General features: G+C 43.1%; 1 protein-coding gene across 12 annotated transcripts in view; it reads left to right on the top strand.

Annotated features, from left to right (window-relative positions):
* Positions 1–25,196, top strand: part of FOXP1 (forkhead box P1) — an 875,723-nt gene that overhangs the window by 249,367 nt on the left and 601,160 nt on the right. For all 12 annotated transcript variants that reach the window (XM_086938895.1, XM_086938901.1, XM_086938902.1 and 9 more), the window contains one exon: positions 22,912–23,093. In XM_086938895.1, coding sequence (XP_086795021.1) covers positions 22,923–23,093 — 171 coding nt within the window. In that variant the 5' untranslated portion in view covers positions 22,912–22,922. The remainder of the gene's footprint in view (positions 1–22,911; positions 23,094–25,196) is intronic.

Here is a 25,196-nt window from a genome sequence, read left to right as displayed (position 1 = left end):
TAGTAAAATAAACACACACCGTTTACAAGATCCCTGACAGAAACCTTCCCTCATGTACTATGTTCATGACTGACAAATCTTCCTTAAGCCCCCAGTCTCTTACTGCTCTGCCTCCATTCATTTGTGTAGACGAATATGAAATTTCTTAACTTTCTTGATCCTCTTAAATAGCACGTTATGTTAAAGTGCTATATAAATGTGTCATGTAATTTCAGTGCTTTTCAATAATTATGTGTGATACTTTAAATATTTACTAATTTAAGAATGTGTTACGTGTGCAATGTGGTGTAAAGATATACAAAAGGAAACAAGGCTGGTGATCAAGCATTGGCAAAACCAATAGATCTCGCCTTTTAAAAATGTACCTTAACCTTTGGCTTTATTAATTATTATTATTTATTATTATTTATCGATTTATTAAGCGCAGTTGCTGCCCAGGGGCGTCCAAGCGCTGAGTTTAGACAGAGACGTGACGAAACACAGGAGGAGCTAGAAGGGCTTCCTGAATAGTATGGTTTTCAGTTTTCTGCGGAATGGGAGTAGGTCGGGTGTGGATCGAAGATCAAGGGGGAGTGCATTCCACAGCCTGGCGGCGTTCAGTGAGAACATCCTGCCCCCGGACCTAGCTCTCTTTACTCTGGGTACCGCTGCCAGAAAAGCACCGGTAGACCGGAGGTTCCTATTAGGGTGGTAAGGGGTGACAAGGCTGGTGTTGATTGCTGATCCAGTCTTCCAAAAAGCCCGATGTGTGATGCACAGAGCCTTGAATGCCACTCTCTGTCTCACAGGCAGCCAATGTAGGCTTTTCAGTCCCTGTCTAACGGACTGAGACCGTGGAAGTTGGAGTATGGTACGTGCTGCGCAGTTTTGTACCACCTACAGCTTTCGGAGAGTCATCTCAGGCGCCCCCAGGTATAGGGCGTTGTTTGAGTCTAAACGGGACTGGATGAGGCCTTGTACCGCCACCTTCTTGGCATCTAGAGGTAAAAGTGGAAGGACCTTCCTCAGCGTTCTTAATAGGCCAAAACAGGTGGCAGACAACTTGGTGGCCTGAGTGGAGAAGGAGAGTTTGTGGTCTAACCAAACTCCCAAGCTCTTAACACTGTCCTTTGGGGTAGGAGGTGCTCCTAGACCGGCGGGCCATAGGGAAGAGAAGGGTAGTGGTGAGGCTGGGCCTAGGAGCATAAGTTCAGTTTTTCCCCCGTTCAGTTTGAGGGAGGAGTTGGTCATCCACTCCCTCACGCTCTCCAGGCAGTTCAGCAGGCCGGCTGAGGCTTGCCCACCGTTCTCTTGGGCCAGTGAAACCACTAGCTGGGTATCGTCGGCGTACAACACGATTTTAATGCTGTACGGTTCTACTACCCCAGCCAGCGGTTTCATGTAGGCGTTGAACAGTACAGGGCTCAACGATGAGCCCTGCGGAACTCCACAGCTAAGAGGCTTGATGGTAGATGTTGTGTTGCCATCAATGCCATTAATGCTGGTTGCTGGTGCTGTTCAGCATCAGGAAAAAGAACATAAATGCTTCTTGATGACGCTAAACAGCATCAGCAAAGAAAAGGAGCCTAAATGGCATGCAGATATGCGCAGCACACATTTGTACCACTGTTGGGCCATTTGACTTATGGTTGCTGCATCATGAGGTGTGCATGAGCACGAGTGATGACACATACTTTCACATAAGCTCTTGATGCATTGGTCCTTGTGGTGTTTTAATTTACCGTTTCAAGAAAGTGGATGCCTATCTTGAAGCAATACATTTTTTTAAAAAGGTACACACAAGTACTTTTACAGAAAAGAGTAGCAAATTGCAGATGTCACGCCCACCTAATTTATTTTTATTTAAATGACATTTTTTTCTTTTTAAACAGGACAGGTATGGGGGTGGGAACAATGAGAAAGTGGACAAGACAGAACAGGTCAATGCCACTGACAAGTCGCAGTAGTAAGCAGGGAGGGGTGGAGGTGTGGTTCCGTGATCCCGAATTGGGTTCGATAGTTCTGAACCCGGTTTATAAAGATCGTCGGAAATGGGCGATTTTGGTCTCAATAGACCGCAAATGGCGAGTGTAACGTGTCTGAGTGTTTTCGTATGAACCGATATAGGAGACCACTCTGTATTCGAGGATTTAGTCCGAACCTTTGGGTTCCATTTTGAATGTGGCAGCCATTTTGTGTGGTTGCCCTAACATAGGCCCGATGACTGCGGCCGAGAAATCCTTGAGACACGTACGCCTTAGCTGACTTCTGTTTGACCTGGCCGAACTGGCTCCTCGCCTGGGGGCGAATCCCGCTGAGCCAGTTCCTTATTCCACAGCTGGTCTGATAAAGATCAAAGGGCAGGACGTGTCCTACTTTATGGTACACCGTTCCCACTCCTCTATCTCCTTTCTATCTGTTTCTGCCTTTCCTTTACGACTTGATCATCGATCTAGGTTGAAGGGTTTATAATGGGTTTGTCCGGCCTGATCGAACAGGAAACCAAGCATGTGTGCGATAGATTTTGGTGGGCTGGACAACGGAAAATGGGATTGTCTTTGACTGTCGTCATTTGCTACTTTTGAAATGCTACGTTGCTATTGGTCAGTTTGTATGCACCAAATGTAAATTGTAATGCTGCCTGAGGCACAATTTTCGGCATAAAAGACCGAGTTTCGTTGATCTAAGTGTGCAGTCTCTGACGAACTACCCGTGTGTACTTCGTAGATCTCTGTCCCTGGTTGCAACCAATAAACTTTGGTCTTTGACGTCATCAAGAAGTATCCCGTGTCTCTGTTTGCCAAGACAGGGGAATCCGGGGTCTTTGGGTGTTGCCCTGACACCGCTGGGTAACCGGATTAGTACCGGTTCTGAAAAACCCAGTACCTCAGAGGTAGGGGCATAGTTATCAATGGTGCAGCTGGTTCAATTACACTAGAACTCATAGTGCTGAAAGTCCCACTGACCCCTGATTATTGTTGTATTTTACTGTGATGCCAGAGGTCTGGGGCATATTTTCTTGATTGTCTTGGGGTCTATAGTGCACCTGATAAACCAGTGGGTGGCGGATCAACTGAGGAGAGTTACCGAGCACAAGTGTAATTATGTATTCAAAATCACAGAAAACACGCATATAATCGAAATCCTCACATATATCACAGTACCTACAAAAAAACTAAAAATACTCATGAGCTGGGAATAGACTTCTATGTCATTGTAACTACATGCACATAAAGACAGCACATGTGCATACACAAATTTCACCTCCCTTACCTACAGACTTTAGGTAAAATCTGTAACTCTTTACAGCCTTTGGGTAGCTGCTTAGCAGTATCTAAATATTGTTAGGTCACTTTTCTCCATGTGAGTAAGGCATTGAATGTTCTCTTTATTTATTCTTTTTTTCCATGAATGCTATTGCTTTCATGGGATAAGTGCCCAGACAGTTGTCTCTGCCATACTGTGTAGTTACACTGTCTAAAAGGACATCAGTTGCTTGCACAGCAAACAGACTGTCAGATATTTTTTCTTCCAGATATCCTAGTGTGTCACCGCAGTCTTCCAGAAGTCCTCCAAGACCGGCTGCTGTAAACAATCTTTAGAAAAGTGGCCAAAGATGGCAAATTTCTAGTTTCTAATTGCAAAGTGACAATTTTTATGTAAACATTTTTTGTGACCAATTGTGTACATCGTCCCCAAAATAGAATGAACTCTAATAACGCTCACTCCCAGTTTTTCAGTGGGAAATTAATCGAAGAGCCTACTTAGTGAACCGTGTGGCACAAAATGCAATGGCTAGTGGTGATAATGTCAGTGCTTAATTTGAGCCAGTGGTTTCCGGTGCTCGGCACCAGCATTTCCTATGACAGTCTGCCCCACAGTGGTGCTGTTTGTGTAATTTAGAAATGAGCAGAACAACAGTTGTTTCTTAACTCAATATACATTGAAAATGACTAATACCTGTCACCCAAGGCATTCTTGTAGCTTTTGGGGCCTGAAATGGTCTGAATTGTCACACTTGTGGGAGTGTGAAGATTAGGAATGTGTTGGTACTCTAATTGGCAGGACTGGCAGGGGTAATGGGTGATGCAAACTGCAGTGGCCTCTTGACGAGGGCCCTGGCACTTATTTGTTTTCAAATTAAGCACTGGATAATGTGCTCAAAATTGGTAGTGAAAACTTTTCTGCACATTATGCAGCCTAGAAGTAATAATACAATGCAAGAAAAGCCTCAATACCATGCACAAAACAGCATTTGTACCATGCTGTTGTGCACTGTTATTACACTGCACTTTGGACTGAGGGTGTAAATATTTTAAGAGTTTTAAGATCAGAAAAAAGTTCTATAGGGTCATATTAGCACTTGTAACGTTACACTGAGTGATGTAAAATGCCAAATAAGTGTCAAAAATGGTATTAAAAATTAAAATGCTAATATTTTTCTTGAAAACTGCCTTATATTGCATATGGCCCTTTCTAAGAAGTCCATTGCTACAGGCACACATATTGCTTTTACCAGATATTTGACGGTGTGACTTCACTATTTATGCTCTTATATTTTTAATGTTTGGTTTTCTCATTTTCACTATGTCCCTTCAATTTATCATTTCCAGTTATTCACTGTTTTTGTCACTGGTATAGTCTTTACTGTTGCTGGAAGTTGACATCTTGCTCTCTTTATTTGAAGGAATCGGATGTTTAACACTGTGATTTCATTGCTATACTCTTTTGGTTCTTCGTCTTTTGTTTTCTTACTCTCTCTTACTGTCTTGTTTTCTGTTTGAAGGTGTCACATATTTAACAATCTGGCTCCATTGCTTTTTTTTTCTTCACTGCTTTTCTTGTTTACACTATCTTGCTTCAATTTATCATTCCCAATTTTTACACTTTTCACTGTTTCTTTGCTTATGTACTCTTCACTGGAGGTTGACATGTTGCTTTTTTTGTTTGAGGGTGTCAGATATTTAACATAATATATTCAAAAGTGTTTGTTATGCTCCTTTTTTCCTTCACTTTTTGCTTGCTCATTTTTAGAATAGTTATTCATTTTTATTATTTCTAGATTTAGGAAATAACAGTTGTTTGGTCAATTTATGCGCTCTTTACTATTGGTGCTGGGTGATATATTGCTTTCACTGTATGAGGGTGTCTGAAATTTAACAGCGTGCCTGCCTTCGAGTTATCAATTCCGGAATTTTACTTTGCGCTGTTTTTGTTCCTGTTGTATTATCTGCTATTACTAGAACTCTTGTTTCCCCTGTGTATGATATGTAACAGTGTACCTCCCCCATGTTATTGTAATTTGTGTCTTTACTTTTTGATTGCTCATTTTCACTGTTTCCCTTCCTTTTTTTAATACGAATTTACATTTTAAGTGCATTTTCAATTATCATTTTTTTACTGATGCTGAAGGCAGACATCGTGCTGTATGTGTTCGATGTTTAATAATGTGCTCATTTTCACTATCCCCTTCATTTTATTATTTATGCTTTTCACTGATTGTGTTACTTTTGTATGACATGTTCACTTTTTTTACACTCATCTTTTTTGGCTATCCATCAAGATACTTCACAAAATCTCCCAAAGGTACTTTGGGGCAGATTTATGTTGCCTGGCGCATCTCTGCAAATCAGCAGAGCTGCGCCAGGAAAGATACGGCACGCAGGTTTATCCTTGCGCCGCGCATGATGCACCGCATTTACAATGCGGCGCACCATGGCGCAGGAATGAACAGATGCGTGTCGCATCTAGGGGGTGAAGTTGGCGCAGTACTGAAGTTGTGTTGCGTGCGGCACGCAACTCCAGCACTATTCCAACTTGCCCTATCTCTAACGTGGTGTGTCAAGCCTTACGCCTGCCTCAAGCAGGCGCAGGGTTTTGACGCATCAGCTTTGGGAAAGTGACTCAGTGAAATCTTGTAGATTTCACTGAGTCACTTTTCAGGGGCGTTCCTGCGACGGAACGCCCCCCCCTGCGTAGAAACGCCCACATGAAACCTGACGCAGGTTTCATGTGGCGCAGGGCCTTACACCGTGACGCATCTCCATAGATGCGTCACGATGTACGTATGTCGCAACGTGGCGCATGGTTAACGCCGCCGCAACGGCAGCGCAATAGTGCCGCAAGTCCGACATAAATCTGCCCCATGATCTGTAAAAGAATGACTAGTGGTGCCCAAAGCACTGCTCCATCAATTCAATTAAAAATCGAAACGCCGAATACCAAGGCTTTGTACTTTTTCATTCACCTCAGACTTCTGTCATCCACTACCAGACATACTGCCCATTTATTTCACCCTTGCTGGTCCCTTCTATCCCCCTTTATGCCAGTTATTTTGTCTTCGTCTTCCTTCTTCTTTATCATATGTGTGTTTTTCTCTCTCTTGCACGGGGCCAGTATGAGATGTGGAAAAATAAGGGCAAGTTCCCAAAAATGAGGACCGGTGGCCCTCACCAGCAACCACCAGCTAAATTTAAGCTCTGGATTAAATTATTCTGATTAGTATCATGGCTATTAGACGTAAGGAAGTTACATACTGCACAAACACTGGCTGCTTCTTTGCTAGGGCGCAATGGAAATTTATTTAGAACAAAATGGGCCCTGTACAAATCTATATGCATGCATCATGCACAACACAATGAATATCAGAAATTACGAATCAGTAGTAAATTTACACTTTGCACATATAACTTGACCATAGACAACTTTTCTAGGGACACTGTGGTATTGGTAATTTTCTCATCGTACTCCCAAACATTGATTCCAACCATTGAAAATGTTATATTAACACTTTAGCTTTTTCATTGTAAAAAGTTATTTTCAAACTACATACTTACATACTACATACTTCAGAGCCTTTTCCATAAAACCACACTCTCCAGTTTTGTTATTCAGCACACATCCTGTGATCTTGATGTTACCCTCGTATAAATCTCTTGCTCTTCCCACCCCCTGGTCAATCCCATTGGGCAAATGCAAACGGAAGTATGAGTTTAATATTCCACATTTCTTTTGCCACTTTACTCTTCTCTGTCACAGTTTGTGCATGTGCAAGTTATCCATTCCTGACACAAATATAGGCCAATGCATGCTATTCTTTTTCATGTTCTTTGAGGTACTTTTTACGCGTGGACAACTTCAATTTACTTTAGGAAGCTCGTTCTCTTCCATTCTTTTTAAACTTAAAATGTGTGCTTTCATACCTTTGGTCTGTGTTTTATACCACATACATCCTTGTTTCATCGTGGATACAGTTCTTTTTTATTTTACTTTCTCGATTTCATGCAGTGGTGTATATCTTGATTTTAATGTGGCTTGTTTTATACAGTGTTTTAGCCCTGTCCATACACATGTATAGAGACTATGCTGTACACTAAGTACAACACTTTTCTAATTAAACATAAATCTATGTACAGTGCAAATCATTGGTTCTTATTAATGAATGGTGTCCCATCTGAATTAGTCAACATTAGTAAATATAAACAAACGCCAGTATTACACAACTGGGAAAGTTAAACATTTTAATGACTTATTTGATAGAAAAGAGCCACAGACTCTCTCATGCACCTAAGCAAAAATGCGGTAGACCATAGATGCCAAATACTAATCTTCCAAAAACGTTGCTTAGTAGTGCGTACCACAAATTTGGATCGAGGATTAACAGTGGATGCTTTCAACTGTGCTCTATTTGTATTAGGCTTGCGGACATCCGCTCCCCTTAAACATATAGAAAGTTGGAAGAAGACTTGTAATTGCAAGCATACTACTTTGCTGTCATGTGGCTGAATGTGCCAAGCTTTGGGATTTGTAAAGGAGCCCATTTAAAGAATCTTCTTGCGTATCATCAACTAATTAATTATCTGCATGCTTTGAAGTATGTGCAACACATCAGTATGTGGTTAAATAACCCCCTTTCACTAGAGTAGGTCAGATTGTAGATGAGAGATCAGAAATAAGCCACCTACAGCTAATTTCTTTCTGCAAGTTAAAAAATAATGGAATTTTTTTGAGGCTATAGTAAGCACTATGCTTGACACTAAAATATATTTTACATGAACTATAGCGTGAGGAGATGAACCCTAATCAAATAATACCACTTTCTGCTTTCCATCACATTTTTTCCAGTCTATTCAGTTTTTTCTAGCTCTGCTGCACCACTTGAGAATTCAATTCAGGTGCTCAATTGAACATCCCTGTGTTGAAAAAAAGAGGTGTGATATGTTACATACTTAAAATGGGAATACGGGGCCAGAGGCACTACATCTACTAGCATAACAGTGCCGATGGAAGTACGTTTTCAGACCTTTGAGGGTTCTGCAAAGACTGCTCCAAATAAAGTTTGTAAATGAAAGGAAAAAGGGATAAAGTATTCTACATCTCATTTCTGTGCGGAGAAAAAGTTGCGGCATAAGGACAGTAAGAGAAACCTGATTATTGCAGCAAAAGCACCAGTGCTTAGTTTGTGCTGGTAGTTGTGGGTGGTCTGCTTCCATTAGATGTTTGTTAGACCTGTCAGCCTAAGGGTGGTCTTCTCCCAAACGTTTTGCCTCCCTCCTCCTTTTTTGTGGTAATCTAATTTTTGTTGGCCTTACGACTTAGTGCACTTTACTACTGCTAACCAGTGCTAAAGTGCTTGTGCTCTTTCCTCTAAAGATGATAATATTGGCTATCCCCAATTGAACAATTTACTTTACTTATGGGGCCCTAGAATAGTAGTACGACATTTACTCAGGACCTGTAAATTAAATGCTATTAGTGGACATGCAGCACTGTTTATGCCACCCACTTAAGTACCCTTTTAACTATGTCTCAGTTAAGTACCTCTGTAACTATTTCTCAGGCCTGCCATTGCAGAGCCTGTGTGTGCAGTTAAAACTGCCATTTAGATCTGGCAAAATAAACCTTTTGACAGGCCCAAACCTTCATTTTTATTTATACATATAAGTCAATCCTCTGTAGGATCTGGACAACCCAGCGGGGAGGGTGCAATGTACTCAACAAGTAATACATGTCCAGGTAGTCAATAACTCTTACATGTGTTTTTCACTACAGAAAGGCATACCGTTCCCATAGGATAACACTGTATTTGCCTTAGTCCATTTTATAAGTGATATTTCCAAATGGGAAGAGATAACTAGTCATGTTTGATGTCTCTGGAATCCTAATTTAGAATCATAACTTGTGATGAAGCCAGATTTTAAATTACAATTCTGAAAATGCCACTTTTAAAAAGTTTGCATTTTCATGCCTTAGCTATTAAGTGTCTGCAGCCTGTCTCTGGTCACATGACTGGGTGTAGCTGACAGTTCAGCTTTATTTATGCCTCCCAGACAACTGCACTCAATAAGGAGCATAGGTTTGTCTCGATGGGCCATCACTGGCAGGATGGGTGGGAGGAGATGGCCACAGCCCCACTTACACCTGGATAGGCTGTGCTCTGCCTTCACACAAAGGGCTGCATACCCCTATAGTTAGTCTGGAGACAGGGCGGGGAAAGCAGGATGCCTAGGGGCTTCAAAGGGAAACCTCCTGAAGCTCCTTACCCACTTCAGAGACACAACTGGGCATACATACTGGGACACAAATTATTCAGTATACTTCTGGACCTGGGATACTATGCCAGGAAGAAAGGTTGCTGTGCTGCTACAAGGACTGCCACTCTGCTGGCCTGTTGTTCTACATTATCTGCTGCCTCTTGCCTGGGGAAGAACAACTGGGCCTGCAAATTTATCTTGAACCCAGGACCCCAGAGTGACTCTAAAAGGGTAAGTCTGTTGGCCTCCTTATCTTAGTTTCATGGACATACAAGGCTCCCCAACCATCTCCTGGACCCTTTTGTGATGAGAGCCTGACACCTAAGGAGTGCCTTTCATGTCCTGGACTCTTGGTTTCGCTCACAAGCTCTTGAGATCAAGCTTTTGGGCTCTTTGGGACTGTGAATGGGCCTGTTCGCTCTAAGATTACGCCGCTCACACCAAAGTTCAGCGTGAACCACCACCTACCTGTCTCTTTACATAGCAGCATCAAAAGCCCGCAGAGGACCACCAATGCGAAGCTCCAACCACCCTCCTGTCCGCAATGCCTTGCTTGCTCTTCACACAGCACTCTCCTTGAGACGATCTCCAACACAAATGGAACTCTTGGTGCAAAACTTGAGAAGGTAAAACTACAGCAGGACTAATCTGGGTCTATATCTGACACAGACTCTATTGCAGTCGGTTCACACTTTTTACGTTGACCCAGTTCAGTGCGACCAGATAGCTGCAGTTGGCACCTTCTGCTTTTGGGCACTGTTTTACAGGTTAATCTTTAAAAATTCATGACTCTGATTGGAGTTTTGTCGTTTTGATCTTGTTTTCTTTATTAAATAAAATTTATTTTTCTAACCTGGTGTGAGACCTTTTTGTGTGGTGCTTTCACTATTTTACTGTTTGAATTGTTGCACAAATACTTTACACATTGCCTCTAAGTCAGGGGTATTCAAACTGTGGGGCGCGACCCGCTGGGGGGCCGTGGAGCGATGCAAAGGGGGTCGCGCCTTCACAGTGTCACTTCTGCCCTGGCCTCCAGGGCTTCAGCCCCCCTCCTCCCCCATCCTGTCTCATCCCGGGCTGCTGCAGTGCAGCTCGCGCTCCTGGGGCCTGGCTGGGCAGTGTCTGGAGTCTTATCTCCGAGTTTTTCACAGGTCTTTAAAGACCATTAGCATATTTACATGCCTTTGTTAACTGATTACCAAAGCTTAGTTTTTTTATGGTTCCAGTACCCCCTGGGCCCCCACTTTGTCTATTCTTTACATTTGTATTTTTACACTTACTGCTGTAGTGTGAGAATTCGTTTAATAAAAAGAAATATAAAGTTGGGTTGCCAAAAGAAACATGCCTGCTATGTGTTGTTTAAAGATCCTGCAGAGGCCTGCTCTTGACACTAAATTGAGTTATAAATAAAAAAAGTATGTATTAATTAGTTATGTGACTTTTCTGTCTTTATTCTCTTTAATTATTAATCATGGATCATTGAGGCACCCCTAGAACACAATTAAAAGTGCTTCCTGTTTATATTTGCTGTTCTAAATATTCACAGATAAGTGCAAAAAATACAACTGTAGGTGACTGCTTATTTCTGGGGCATCAAAATAATGAGCTGGTAACCCTAATCATTAGACTGGAAGTTTGTTGCAGGATCAGCACATTATTTATTTCCTCCACCCTCAATCCTTGATTAATGCCATTATAGCAATAGTTTAACTTATATCTGAAACCTTACGCTTCAAGTTTCTGGGAATGCACCCTGCTTTCAGACTACTCACTTCTCATTCTCTCCTTCACTTTCATGTTCACCCTGCACTCCCAGCGATCGCAATGCACTCACAGCGATCGCAATGCACTCACACTGATCACCATGCACTCACACTGATCACCATGCACTCACAGCAATCACAATGCACTCACACTGATCACCATGCACGCACACTGATCACCATGCACGCACACTGATCACCATGCACGCACACTGATCACCATGCACTCACAGCAATCACAATGCACTCACACTGAGCTTACTGCTCAATCTGTAGCTCACTCAAACAAGGCCATCACTAACCATGCACTAATTCGTCCGACTCTGCACTTACAGCCGAACCCAAATTCATATGGTCACCTCACTCACCCTGCAGTCACTCCTTTTACCCTACTGTCACACTGTTGCATTGCTCACCGTGCAGTCACATGGGCACTCTTGTCACCCACACAGTGCAGAAGGTTAAAGTGCCTGGTACAAAGAAGATGTACCATGCACATCACAGAACTGAGTGTGAGTAAACTATGAGTAGCGCTATAAAAAAGTGAAATGTTTGCCAGACAGGTGCTATGGAGAGATGAGGTGTATTGTTGGTGAGTGGTATTGAGGGAAGTCATGGAAAAGGTGGAAAGACTGTTGCACCATGTGTGACCAGTGCTTGGACAAGCCCTGGCTGGGAGTGTTAACCCCCCCCCCCCCCCCCGAAGTTCGGGTCTAGTGGATCCCCTGCATCTGCCTATTATTTACATTTGTAGTGCGCTACTGTTACCAAAAGGTGTCCTGGGGCTAATAACCATCTTCCTGCAATGTGAGAGAGGGAACCGGGGTTGGGAGAGGAGAGAAGAGAGGGATGGAAGGAAGGGGGTGAGAGGAAAGGGGCATGGGTAAATTGCTTAACTCTGCACAAGACCGCCACGGTTTGAATGCACCCTTGCTGCTCCCGGCCATAGCCAGGTGAGCTCCTAATGTGGCAGCAGTATTCCCGCGGATTGGGAGGCCCTTCACAGAGGTTGACTAGACACCTTTCTGATGTTAATTGCTGTATTTTGGTTATAAACTGGTATTGATGGGGTGAAATCTTTCCTCAGTATTACTGTGTTTAAAAAAATTCTAAATAATAAAGCAATGCTACCCCAAAATACGCAGCATCACAGAACATTATTTACATTTTCTACTCACACAATTTAATCAAGCCTGTCGCATAATTTGGTCCTCACCTTCCTCATAACCTAGAGGTTTAGAAATTTTTGTCAGGAGGGGGTCCTTACGCTTGAAAATGTTGACAGGGGGGTCTCGGCATCCAAAAGTTTGAGGACCTCTGCTCTAAGTGAAGCCTGACTGCTCTGTTTCAAGCTACCAAAGGGTGGCGCACAGGTTAACACCATCGCTGCTGATGGTATTCCCCTCCTGTGCTGAGCTATCTGTAAATCCCATTGTTCATGACGAGCTCAGCTCGTCATCAGCACAGCTCAACCGTGCCTCATGACGAGCTGAGCTCGTCATGAGCATCGAAGGGGTGAATTTGGGGGTTGCTTGTGCCCCACCATGACAAGGATTGGGGTTGTTGCTTGACCAGGGGGTCACACCCCTGTCACCTAGTGACCCAATTTCTTACATTGGTGTTCAGCAGTGAGGATTGGGCTTGTGTTTGCACAGTGGCATCCAGTAATTTGGTGTACACTACCATACTACATGTAAGACCAATTTGAGTTTAAATTTTACTCGATTCACCTTTTTGATTTTTCAAAATACTCTCACTGTCTGTTGTGCCTGAATACACAGGTACAAGCATGGAGTTTGAGCTGGCAAACATGGAGTCCTACATGGTGGCCAAGTTCAACGAGTTCAGTAAAGGGAGGGGACTTTCAGCCAAGAGCACCCACAGGAAAGTGTAACTGCAAAAGGAGCTGAGGCAGATGCCCATCAGTCACTTGCTACAGCAACTGAGGGAGATGATGAGATGGACAGAAAAGGAGAGGATTTGGATCTCAGTCCTAAGGCCATCTGCCTGCCGAAGGGGATAACTTGACCCCTGATTTGGAACTTGATTCCAGAGCAGGGAGCAGTGTATCTTCCTGCAACCTGGCCAGAGAGTGAAAAGAAGAGAGTAGAAAGAGTTCAAGCTGGTGTTGGGCCCAGGATGGAGAATATACTGGCCATGGAGGAGAAACTAGCTTTGGAACGTTTGGCAAATGAAAGGAGCCTTAAGGAGCTGGAACTGAAAGCACACCAAGCATATTCTAGCAACATTGGTGGAAGCATACCAGCAGTGTCTGACGGAAACTAAAAGGTCCAAAACCCCAAAGATTTGGTGACCAGTTCTGTTGTGGGAGATGACATTGACAAATGGGTTGCTGCCTATGAGGTAGCCCTGGGTGTTCATAAGATCCGAGAAGAGCACTGGGAGTTGGTCTGTGGAAACACATGCCTTCAGATGGACCGGACACACTTCTTACTTTAGAGGTTGGGGACCAAACCAGGTACTCCCACATGAAAAGCCATCTTGATCGCTAAGTTTAGGCTGACCACTGAGAAGTACTGCCAGAGGTTCAGGGACAGCCAGAAACTCCCCAACAAGTCGGGGTGGATTTTGTGGACTACTCGAGCAAGGCACTGAATGGTTGGGAGCAGGATAGCAAAGTTAATGACTACAGTGGGTTGTACAATCTAATTCTGAGAGATAAAATGTTCAGTATTTGTTTTTCCAGAGCTGTGCAGCACCTAGTTTACAGCAATCTAACATTACCCCAGGAAGCTGGGTGATGAGGCGAACCTCTGGGCCAGCACCAGAATGTCCAAAAGGTTTCTGGGGAAGTCTTCCACAAAGCTGGTCAGGAGCCCCACCAGAAGAAAGAAGGGGGAGAAAAACTTAAAAATAAGGAGTTCTCAATAGGCCCCCCCAAAATAATTCCCGAGGGAGGAGTGGTAACCTGTCCCAGATTGAGCCTAGAAAGAAGGGGTTTGTTGATAAACAGACAGGGAGGTTTGTACCTCAATGCACAGATTACTAAAGTATGGGCACTCCAAAGGTGACTCCAAATGTCCCAAGAGGGCACAGCCCCCCACTGGTGGGTATGCAGCTGGATTGGTGAGTGTAGTGTTCGTGGAGGAGGTTGTACCAGTTAATTTTAGGGAGCAGATAGAGGTGACCCTAATTTCTCTGGGGGATACGGAGACAGTGCCAAAATCCCATATGCCTGCAAAATGCATCTAAGTGCAGGCAGTGGGTCACCATCAATGCACAAAGGGTGGAGGCTCTGAGGGACCCTGAGGCCAGCATGATTTCTATGAGTTTTCAGATGGGGTCCTCAGAGCAGGTCCTCCCTAACATGTTCCACAAAGACATAGTCGCTGACAATTGTGAAACTCACCTACCAGTGTCTCTGGTTCACTTGGGTGGAGAGGAGGGCCCCAGGTTCTCTAAAATATCTATAAGATCTGTTATGCCTGTAGATTGCCGGTTGGGCAACGACCTGGACACACTGTCTAGAGGGAGGTAGAGCTCAGGTCACACTTGGAGATGTTGGAATTGCCTGAATCGTTCTGTATGACCACAAAGTCCGTGGCTGCCCAGTAAGGGAGTCAAAGGTGTCTGGAGCCTGGACAATGGCCCAGACAGATGCCAAGATGGAGAGGGATGGGGAAACCAGCCCCTGAAATTCCCATGTTCTAGGTTGATGGGGAACCCGAGGATGCCCCTGCGCCAAATGGAGGGCCCACCTGGGAGGAATTCTGCAAAGTTCAGAAGGAGAAAACCACTCTGGAGGGCTTGAAGCGGCAAGCTGATACCCATGCAGCAGATGACACCTCTGGGGATAACCTGATCTATTGAAACAACCCATGTGCTGGTGGTCCCCTATTGTTACAGAACCTTCCTACTGAGTTTGGCTCATGACATACCCCTGTCAGGATATCTAGGAACAAAATGACCTTCGCAAGTCTTTTTGTTCACTTCTATTGGCCCTGGATGAAGAAATCCTCAGATGTATTCTGTAGGTCCTATCCCACCTCCCAGGCCAGTGGGAAGTCAGGGGAAAAGCTCAAACCTCCCCTTGTTATTAACACTCCCTTTGAGAAGGTAGGAATCAATATTGGTGGACCCTTGGACCCCAAGACAGCTTTTTGCAACAGGTTTATCCTGGTCTTGGTGGACCACACCACTCACTACCCAGAGTCCATCCTTCTGAGGTCAGTGACTGCACCAGCATTGGCCAGGGTCCTGATGGGGATGTCTACCTATGTGGGGTTCCCCAAAGAGGTAGTGTCTGACAGGGACACTAGTTCATGTTGGCGTACATGAAGTCCATGTTGATAAGTGGATGAGTGTGAGGTAACTTATACATTTTCCAAACCAATGGTCTTATGGAGAGATTTAAGAAGACCATGAAGGACATGATGATAGGCCTACCTGAGCCCATGCGGCATAAGTGGGATATCCTCCTTCCATGCCTTCTCTTTGGCTACAGGAAGGTGCTACAGAAGGGGGTTGGGTTTAGCCCCTTTGAACTCCTCTCTTGGGCTACCCTGTTAGGGGACCACTTAGCCTTCTGAGAGAGAGTTGGGTGCAATATCCCGGGAATCCCCCTCAGGATGTGGCCATCTACATGCTGGCCCTCTGCACCCAGAAGCACTGCATCTGGGTGAAAAGTAATCTTGAGATCAGTCAGGAAGTTATGGAACTCTTTTCTAGACAGAAGGCCACTCTGGTAGAGTTTCAACCTGGCCAGAAGGTGTGAGCTAGGGAGGATGCAGAGCCTATAGCTCTCCAGGATCGCTGGTGTTAGGGGTGATTGAGCCCTCTAGCATTCCTTGGTCCAGCCCTGTGGTCTGATACCCAAGGCTGCTCCACCAGGTGCCATACCAGAACTTAGGTTCTGTGTGAATTATAGTGGTCTCAATTCATCACAAAGACTGGTACCCACCCCATACCCAAGCTGATAAGCTCATCGACACGCTGGGCGCAGTCAAATTCCTCTGTACTTTTGATCTGACATCAGGGTTCTGGCAGATTGCTCTGACTGAAGAAGGCAAAGAAGAGGTCAGCATTCTCAAAACCCAGAGGGCCACTTTCAGTTGTGGGTGATGCCCTTTGGTTTGAAGATGTCCCTGCCATCTTTCAAAGGTTGGTCAACAGGGTCCTAGCTGGAAGGAGGTATTCTGTGCCACCTACCTAGACAGCATAGTTGTCTACAGCTCCAGCTGGAAGGATCACCTGTACCACCTCCAGGAGGTGCTTCATGCCCTGCAACAGGTGGGCCTGACTATCGAGGTCAGTCAGTGCCAGATAGTTTAGGGTTCCATGGGCCACATGGTAGGCGGGAGCAAGGTGCGGCCCTTCCAGGGCACAATTGAGACTATCCTGGCCTAGCAACCCCTTAAAACATTGAGATGTTTGACTTCCTGGGTTACACAGGATAATCTAGGGGGTTTGGGAAGGGATTTGGCACAGTTGTTGCCCCCTTAACAGAGCTGATTCAAAGACACAGCCCAGACAGGCGATCTACAGAGAGGCCTGCCAGAAAGCCTTTGATACCCTCAAGAAGACCATGTGTACAGCACCCATTCTGAATATTCCTGACTTCTCTGAGGAGTTCATATTGAAGATCGGTGCTTCGTAGCATGGCATGGGGCTGTCGTAGCACAGAGAACTTCAACACTTTGCAAATGTAAAGAAATCTGCATTATACTGCATATGCTATGTCAATACATGGACATTTTTAGGTTTCTTGTTCTATTTTTACAACTTTACCTACAGTGGATCCTGTTCCTGAAGACATCAGCCCAATGGATAGGAGATGCAGATAATAAATAAGACATAGAGAGAGGAATATGAATTTGCATGGTACTGGCAGGGTGCATTCCACACCTGTAAACTCCGGTACCAAACAGAAATACTCTGCCAGAATAATGGAATGTCAAGTTAATACCACAAAATGAAGAATAACCAAGTGGCCCAGTTTTGCATGGTCAGATTTCTCACAAAGTTCTCAGTTCCATGAAGTTTATGGGCCACATTTACTAAAAGTAAATGGGAGCACAAAAATTATACGAAATTGGGAAAGGGGAGGGGATCGGGAAGCAGGGCGGCTGTGGGTCCTTATGTGCTCCCGTACTAAATGATATGGTCAGATGGGGTCCGACTATGGTGACACTAGCAGTCCTTGCCTGATCTGCACAAGCTTTTAGTGATGGATCTACCAGCTGGTAAAATCAGGCCTAATAGTCCCAATGTTCCCACCTGGAAACTGTGGGTGCTAGAAGACCATGCCTTTTGTATCCCAGCAGGTGTTACTGCTCCTCCCGACACAACATTTGGAACAGAGTGCCACCAACAAATTAACAAAAGACAAATTTTTCACATGCACCGGAATGTGCACACCCTAACTCTAACTGGAGGTGTCTGGCCTTAAGAGATTGAAGACATGCCTTCAGTGGATATTGATATTGACATTTTGAAAATAAATATTTTATTGCTGTTTAATCAACATTGTAACATCTGTATGAGGGGGCAGACTATTGATAGAAAATGCTTTGCCTGCCATAAATATTGAGGTCTAAATAGTTTTTTACAAAAATGTTGCTACTTTTTGTGTAGACTTATTAGCTTCAATGGATGATAGATTTGTTAACAATATTTAGACATTATGTTTAGGCCATGATATTCTTAAAAAACACCCTGTATTAAGTACTGGTTATTTGAATTATAGGTTGGTAGAATTAAACCCTCTTTGGCCACCAAGGGCTGTTCTCCAGCTTGGACCCTCATCTATTAGTGTACAGTCTACCGATGCATGGAAATGTAATGTAATGTAATGTATAGGCATTTATATAGCGCACTACTTACCCGAGGGTCCCAAGGCACTTCGACCGCTGCGAAACCCTTCCTGGCTTCCCTGAGAGATGGTCCCTTAATGGGTATCTCCAGGGTGAGACCAGGCATCCCCGGCGGTCTGGTGGGGCCGTTAGTGAAGATGAGGCAAGCTAATGCCCAGAGTTGCCGAGTGTGATCGCTGATCAGAGTGGGCACCGAGGCGAGAGAATTATCGAGTCCGCTGACCCTGGTCCAGAAACCTGCCGCGCCGGGAATCGAACCCTGGTCCCGGGCCGTCCTCTGCTCTCGGGTCTGCCGCCTCTAACCAGTGAGCCACACTACTTCACCAACCAGTGAGCCACACTACTTCACCGAAAAGTGAAGCTACACATCGTTAATTCCTTTAAGTATCGACTTTTGAGTTCTGATGATATCACATATTGAGTAGGCAATGACATTCTTACTAAATTACCTACATACACTCTTTCGCCAACGACTGTCAATCATGCTGATCCATGACACCTAGAGAGTGGAAGACCTAACCCAATAGCTGAAACAACTTCAGTGGCTTCACCTTGTGAAACCATCAATCCACAGGGACTTATCTGACCCACGATTCTTATCTAGAAGAGCACTTGCAGGTAGCCTTGAAGGGTTGCCAAACATAAATCTGCTACATTTGCTGTCTCTTTCGTTTCATTAAAGCCCTGCACTTTTTTATACTTTCTCAGCTTGCAGCCATTGTGTTGAATCAGCTTCCCATTGCTATGAGAACAGTTATGGATGTTCTTGCTCTCTTTTCGTAAGCACTTGAGTGAATACTTGCAGAATGTCCTTTGCTCTTCTTATTATTTTTATTTCAATTCATTTTCTGTTTACGTCATTATGTCAAAAGGTTGAAGTGTTTGTCAGTGTTCTGATGCACTTAGATGTATTGTTTGTGCTAAAATGAACTATAACGCAAAAAACTTCCACCAGGGTACTGCTAAAATTGCTAAGGTTGCCTTGCCAAGATATAGCTGTGCACCATTAGAGTATTGGTCAATATTCACATCCTTAGATTGCTTCATTCTGATCGGCGGCATTCATATGATGCCAGGTCCCCCTGATTTAAAATTTGCCTGACAAGTACCCCATCACAAATGTGACAGATACCCCATCTGTCTTATTTCAACAGCACTAGGAAGGATAGGCCCGATTCACAAAGGTAAATTTAGACTTGAATTTTAACTTTAGACCTGAAGTTTAATTTTACATCTAAACTTCAACTTTTTGACCTGAAATCTAATTTTAGACCTGAAGTCGAACTTTACATCTGAAGTCTAAGTTGAGACCAGAAGTTTAACTTTAAACTTCAGGTATAAATTTAGACTTCATGTCTGAACTTAGACTAAACTTACACTTCAGGTCTAAGTCTACCTTTGTGAATCGTGCCCTAAGTGTTTAAAAGAGGGCCCTGGTAACTGTCGCAAACATAAGGAGATGATGGACAATGCGTTGAAACTTTTCAGACACTTACCCCCAGTCACAGATCTAGGTTTAATAGATAATTGTTCTTTAGCTCACTTTGCCACCCCAGTTCAGACTTGGCATTTGGCTGGGTCCGAACTGGGGTGGCGAAGTGAGCTAAAGAATGAGGATGGATTCAACCCAGATCAGTAATTAGGGGTGAGTGTCTGAAAAGTTTCAGCACTCCGTCCATCATCTCCTTATGTTTGCTTTGTTCACCCTAATTTGGCAGGGTATGTCCAGACGCAGGTCACTTGCTCACTTTGCCACTGGATTCAAGCTAGCCTAGCTGCTGATGAGTGTTACTCCAAAACCGGTCCCAGGATGCTTGTTTCCGGTCCAGGCAAGACCTGGCTTGGCAGCTCGGGCTGGACTGTTCCCATGAGGAACAGGGTCAAGACTGATTTGCATATGGTTGGGTCTGAACTAGGGTGGCAAAGTGAGCTATAAAACAATGATGGATTCAACCAAGATCTGTGTTTGGGGGTGACTGTCAAAAAGTTTCAGTGCTCCGTCCATCATCACCTTGTGTTTGCTTCCCTGGTAACTGTCTTCTCGGAAAATACAGTTTTTTCTTTGCATTACCATTCACTTGATGCCTTGATTTCCTTGTAAAACTAAGAAAGAATAAATAGTTCAAGGTGTTGATAGTTATGGACAGGCCAAGTATAATCAAATAGATGCTTATTAAGTGGTCAGCCATAACTAGCTCCCTGTTCTGAATGTGTGGCATTAAGCCTGATTAAGACTTTTACACACATACATTGGGAATAACTGACTGTAATCAAGTGTACCGCTGGCTTTTCAAATTTATGTGCGGAATGGTTAACAGCAGTGGTTTGCGTGAGGTAACACTATGTTACTGTACATAAGTGGAACTTGTTAAATGTGATACATCAATTATCACTCTCTTAACATCTCATTTTATATTGCACTCAGCTGTGGCGTAACGAAACATGAGGGGGCCCCCCTGTAAAGCACATGGAGGGGGTGCCCCATGCTCCAGAACAAGTCAGGTGCTCTCAGGCCAGGGGCCTGAAGTCCATGCACAGTGCTGGAGAGGCCCCCTGGAGCTCGGGGACCCCTCCCCACAACACAGGAGCTGTTGTTATTCCACTGGCCCGCAGTGAGGGTATTATTGCAGTGGAAGTGCTTATTAATGCCGGGGTGAAGATTAAGCCCCAAACATAAGATTTTAAGGGTGTCTGTGTGTTACTCCTCTGTTCTTTCATGATACTGAAAGGAAAGTTTTAAATAGCCTAGAAGATTGCTTGAGATCTAGGATCGGAAGAGTGGGTTTCTGGGGCAATAAGTGCTCTGTTAATAGTTTTTCATTACAAACTATTAATATCGGGGGGGGGGGGGTAGAATCTCTAGTTTCCAGCATGCAATAGTTTCTAAATCTCTGGTGTAGTACACTACATTTTTCTGCTGAAACATGGCAGCCAATGAACAATACGAGCCCTCTTAATGTTCAGTGTGTTCAGGCCAGCAGAAGCCCTGGTGCAGTGGCCAGATGTGATACACAACCTTGGTACATGACACATATTTGCAATTGGCATGAGCTCATTAGCAGAGCATTCGTTAATTCGATCAATACTAATTTAGTAAGTAGCTAGATAGATCATTGTTATGATAACTTGGCTGCAGAGAGTAACAATAATTGAGGGATCTCTAGCAGGAGATATCACATTAATAATGCTTGTGTTAATATGTTAAATTATGCATTTTATTAATGCTATATTTGTAATATGTTTCCTGCTATTTAGGACCAGGAGGTCCTGACTCTCTTTCGGTATATTGGGCTTGCTTCTGAAAGAAAAGGAATGTTTAGAGTCTCTGAATATCTAGCAACCTTTATGGGTGCCTTTACCATTGTTTTTCTAATTGCACCCATCTTGAAATGTTATCGTTTCTGTTCTGAATGTGATTTTTATCATTAACTGTGTTTTTTATATGCTGTATGGTTGTATTTTATATAATTGATGTATCATACTTATGTACAGGAGTTATAATTGTGAATTGCCTGTATCGCTTTTAAAGTCCTTGACAGAAATAAAGTATTTTGAAAGACATAGTAATTAGTTTATTATACAATCTGTGCTGATCTACGGATTTATACCTTGAATCATGCACAATTTAAGATCAGATTTAACATGCTATAAACGTGTGTAGTGGTGGGGTAGGGCATTAACAGAGGGGGTAGAGGTTATTGGCAGGCTTTGTAATGCCTATCTGGTGAGGACTGTAATCAGGTGCTTCCTGGTCCTTAACCTGACCCCTGCCAAACAGAAGGGTCCTGCTGTAATAAACAAGGTGTAATAAACAAGCTGACTGCTATCGATTGGCTGCCTGGCCTAGACTAACTCCTCCAACCCATGCTCCAGAGGAAATAATTTATGTTTTTGGGGGCAAAAAATGCGCATACGATGCATCTGTAATACTAGTTAAATTCTTCCTGTCCACCGTTACATCGTGCATACCCCTGGTGACCAACTCACAGTGACATCTGCTCTGTCTTTGGTGTTAGAGCCATATTAGTCAATGAGTTGATTCTGTTACTGCTAAGTCTTATGGCTTTGCTCCACATAACTATCTTACACAGTCGGAATGTTTTAGTTTCAAAGGACTATTCTAACTGAAGAGAGCCCATATAAAAGTTAGTTTATTTTTTATACAAAATGATAGATAACTGGTTGAGATTCATGTGAGGTCTGAGTAGCAATAGTGATATATATGCACGCACACTTAATTTAAGTAATTAAAATTGGACTGAGATTCCCCACAAAAAAAAAATACTTTTGTCAGAAAAAAGCAAGCACGTATGTTTGTAGGCAAATGTTTCTAATCATATTAACTATTATCAACATGATGCAAGTTACCATCTGACAATTTGTGTTTTGCGCATGAAAACCTAAATCCTGAACTCTCGGCTTGCCTGATCTTCAAGCTTCTAAAACCCTTTGGGTGTTTCACATAAAATGTAATATGAAGTGACTCATAGGTTTCAAAGTACTGTATAGCAACCAGATGTAATTAGAGGGATATAATTGCTGATTCTGTGTTCTTTTGAAAATATTTGTGTCTCTAAGAGAAGCGTGATATTGAATATGTAACCATCTATGTTTAGCTTTGAGTTTTGCTTCCAAAATTATAGCTGATCAAATAAGTAAATAAACTGGCAAAATGAAGCATTAATAAAATGTAAATTGTACAGGAGGAAATGAAAAGTGCTGGCTAGGTTTACAGAAGACAAGTCTCCTCACAGACAGCAACTGTTTTAACAGCTGTTTTTTTTTTTTTCATTTGTGTTTTAGGTTTCTGAGCCATGATGCAAGACTCTGGGCCTGAGACAAAAAGTAACGGTTCAGCCATTCAGAATGGAGCGAGCTCTGTTAACCACTTCTTGGAGTGCACCCTGCGAGAAGTGAGGTCCAACGGCGAAACCCCCTCCACCGATATGGGTGCTGCTGATTTAGCGCATCTCCAGCAGCAGCAGGTACCGTTGTTGCACGTGGCGGCCTTCCAGCGGGGAGGGCGGAGGAATATCAGTCCTCCCGTGTAATCGTTGTGGAATGCAAAGTTATACTTTATGATGTGTGCTGGCATCTTTTTTAGGATTTCCTCGTAAGGAAGAAAAAAAATCAAAGCCTTCCTTCATTGATTAAATATGTTGAGTCTGTCTTGCTATAAACCAAATACACCTCTCTTTAAGCACACTGCTGCATTATAAGCATGCAAAGGGTTGCTGGAAAAATGGAAGCCAGCTACTGTTAAAACTTTATTCTAAGTCATTTGAGTTTAGTTAATACATTACAAAATAAAATCTAGTAGTGAAATATGCTCATGTAGTAATTAGGTTAACCACGTGAAGTTCAATTTTTGTAATGTTGTCTTTTGCCGTAAGTCGTGCTTTTGATGTAGTCAAGGGTTGAACACCACCTCAGGAAGTGTCATGGCAGGGATCACAGCTCTGACTGCAGCACTTTCGAAGTACTTTGACATCCCCATCCTTGCACAAACATTTTGCAGTCCTATGATGACTGTTTGGTACTTAAAAAATGTCTGGAGTTACAATTTGACTTACTGAAACCAGAAGTAACCAAAACTCAGTCTTCATACTTTTTTCTCCAAACAATGCTCACACTTCGGATAGTCAGGCTTGAAATGTTTCACAGTTTGTGGATGAAAGTGAAAATGTCATTAAATTAGCAAGTTGGAGGTAAATTATATTGGTATGAAATAAAAGAAAATATAGAGTTTAAGAACGACATGCAGTAGCAGAATGAGAAAATAGGCAAATCAATGTTGATCTTTTATTTCATATAGTCACTCTCTTCCCCAAATGGCAGTTGTTCTCAATTAAATTGTATTTTAATCATGCCATTTCTTTGGCCCAGGATGTTCTACTACTGTCACGAAGCCACCTGACCCCTTTGACTAATTTGCACACCATCCACTGATGTTTCAGTTTGTTATTTGTAGCTAATAATTTCAATGTATTCCATTCATTGACAGTGTAGTAATTTCTCCATGTGAAACTCAATTGGTTTCACTTCTAATTTTGGACCTATTAATTTAGTTTTACTTTACGCCATTTACATTCTAATTGTCAACCTCATTGTTTCTCTTTGTATATTCATAAAGTTAATTGATAATGACTTAAACCCTGGTCTGTAATTTCCTTCTAGAGGATTTCTTCAACTGTTGAAGTTAGTGTGTTCTGTCCATGTAAGACCTTCAGCCATAAGGTCCTCCCCAGCTTGCAATCATGACTACAGTTTGTTCTTTTCTTTCACTCATGATCTGGTCTGTGGCATTGTTTGTTCACCACAAGAATGTATATGTCTCCAAAGGCCAGGTTCTTTTAACTATTAAACAATAACATTGGTACAGCAGGTTCTGAGTTCTGACCCTGCACACATGTGGACTAAACAGAATAAAAGTATAATTCTCTAAATTCTTCTATCACATATAATGAGAGAATTTCATGCACTGCCTGTCATTAGTAGCCTTGAGGGGGTATGTATAATGGGGGTTAAAAGCATTATGAATGTTCACATGTGTTAAACCCCTACCTCTGACTAGGAGCCAGCAAGAACAGGATTCATGAGATTGTGTTGTGCAGTGTCTAATAACAAAGTGTGAACACCCACCATGCGCCATGTGAATGCTATCAGTTTAGGTTTTTATTAAGCTGGGTACTGTACTTTAGGGAAAATGGTTCTTTGCATTTCTAGGTTTACTAAGCCATTCTATTGGAGCTGGAAACTTTCAAGGGGCTGTTCCAGACAAATTCGTGTATCTGTGAGTATAGAAAGTTAATGGAATGTTACATAAGTCAAATAGACAATGCCTGTAAACAATTTAAGAAGAAACTTCTGCTAGCAATCTGAAAGCAGTACTATGCAGGAGTTGGGATGTCTCCACGCATGTACATAGGGGAATTGCCACAATTGTGGATCGACTTCAATGATGAAACAAAAGTTGCAAAGCACAAAACTCACAAAGTTCTGTTGCCATTTTTCTAGAACAGCCTGACAGTGGCCACCCTTCTTGGCAAGGCAGCTTGAGGACTGTTGTAGGAAGCTTTAGGACTGCT

The sequence above is a fragment of the Lissotriton vulgaris genome, chromosome 9, assembly GCF_964263255.1.
Source record: "Lissotriton vulgaris chromosome 9, aLisVul1.2, whole genome shotgun sequence".
Lineage (NCBI taxonomy): Eukaryota > Metazoa > Chordata > Amphibia > Caudata > Salamandridae > Lissotriton > Lissotriton vulgaris.
The sequence above is the reverse complement of the archived record's forward strand: the minus strand, read 5'-3'. Positions and strand labels throughout refer to the sequence as shown.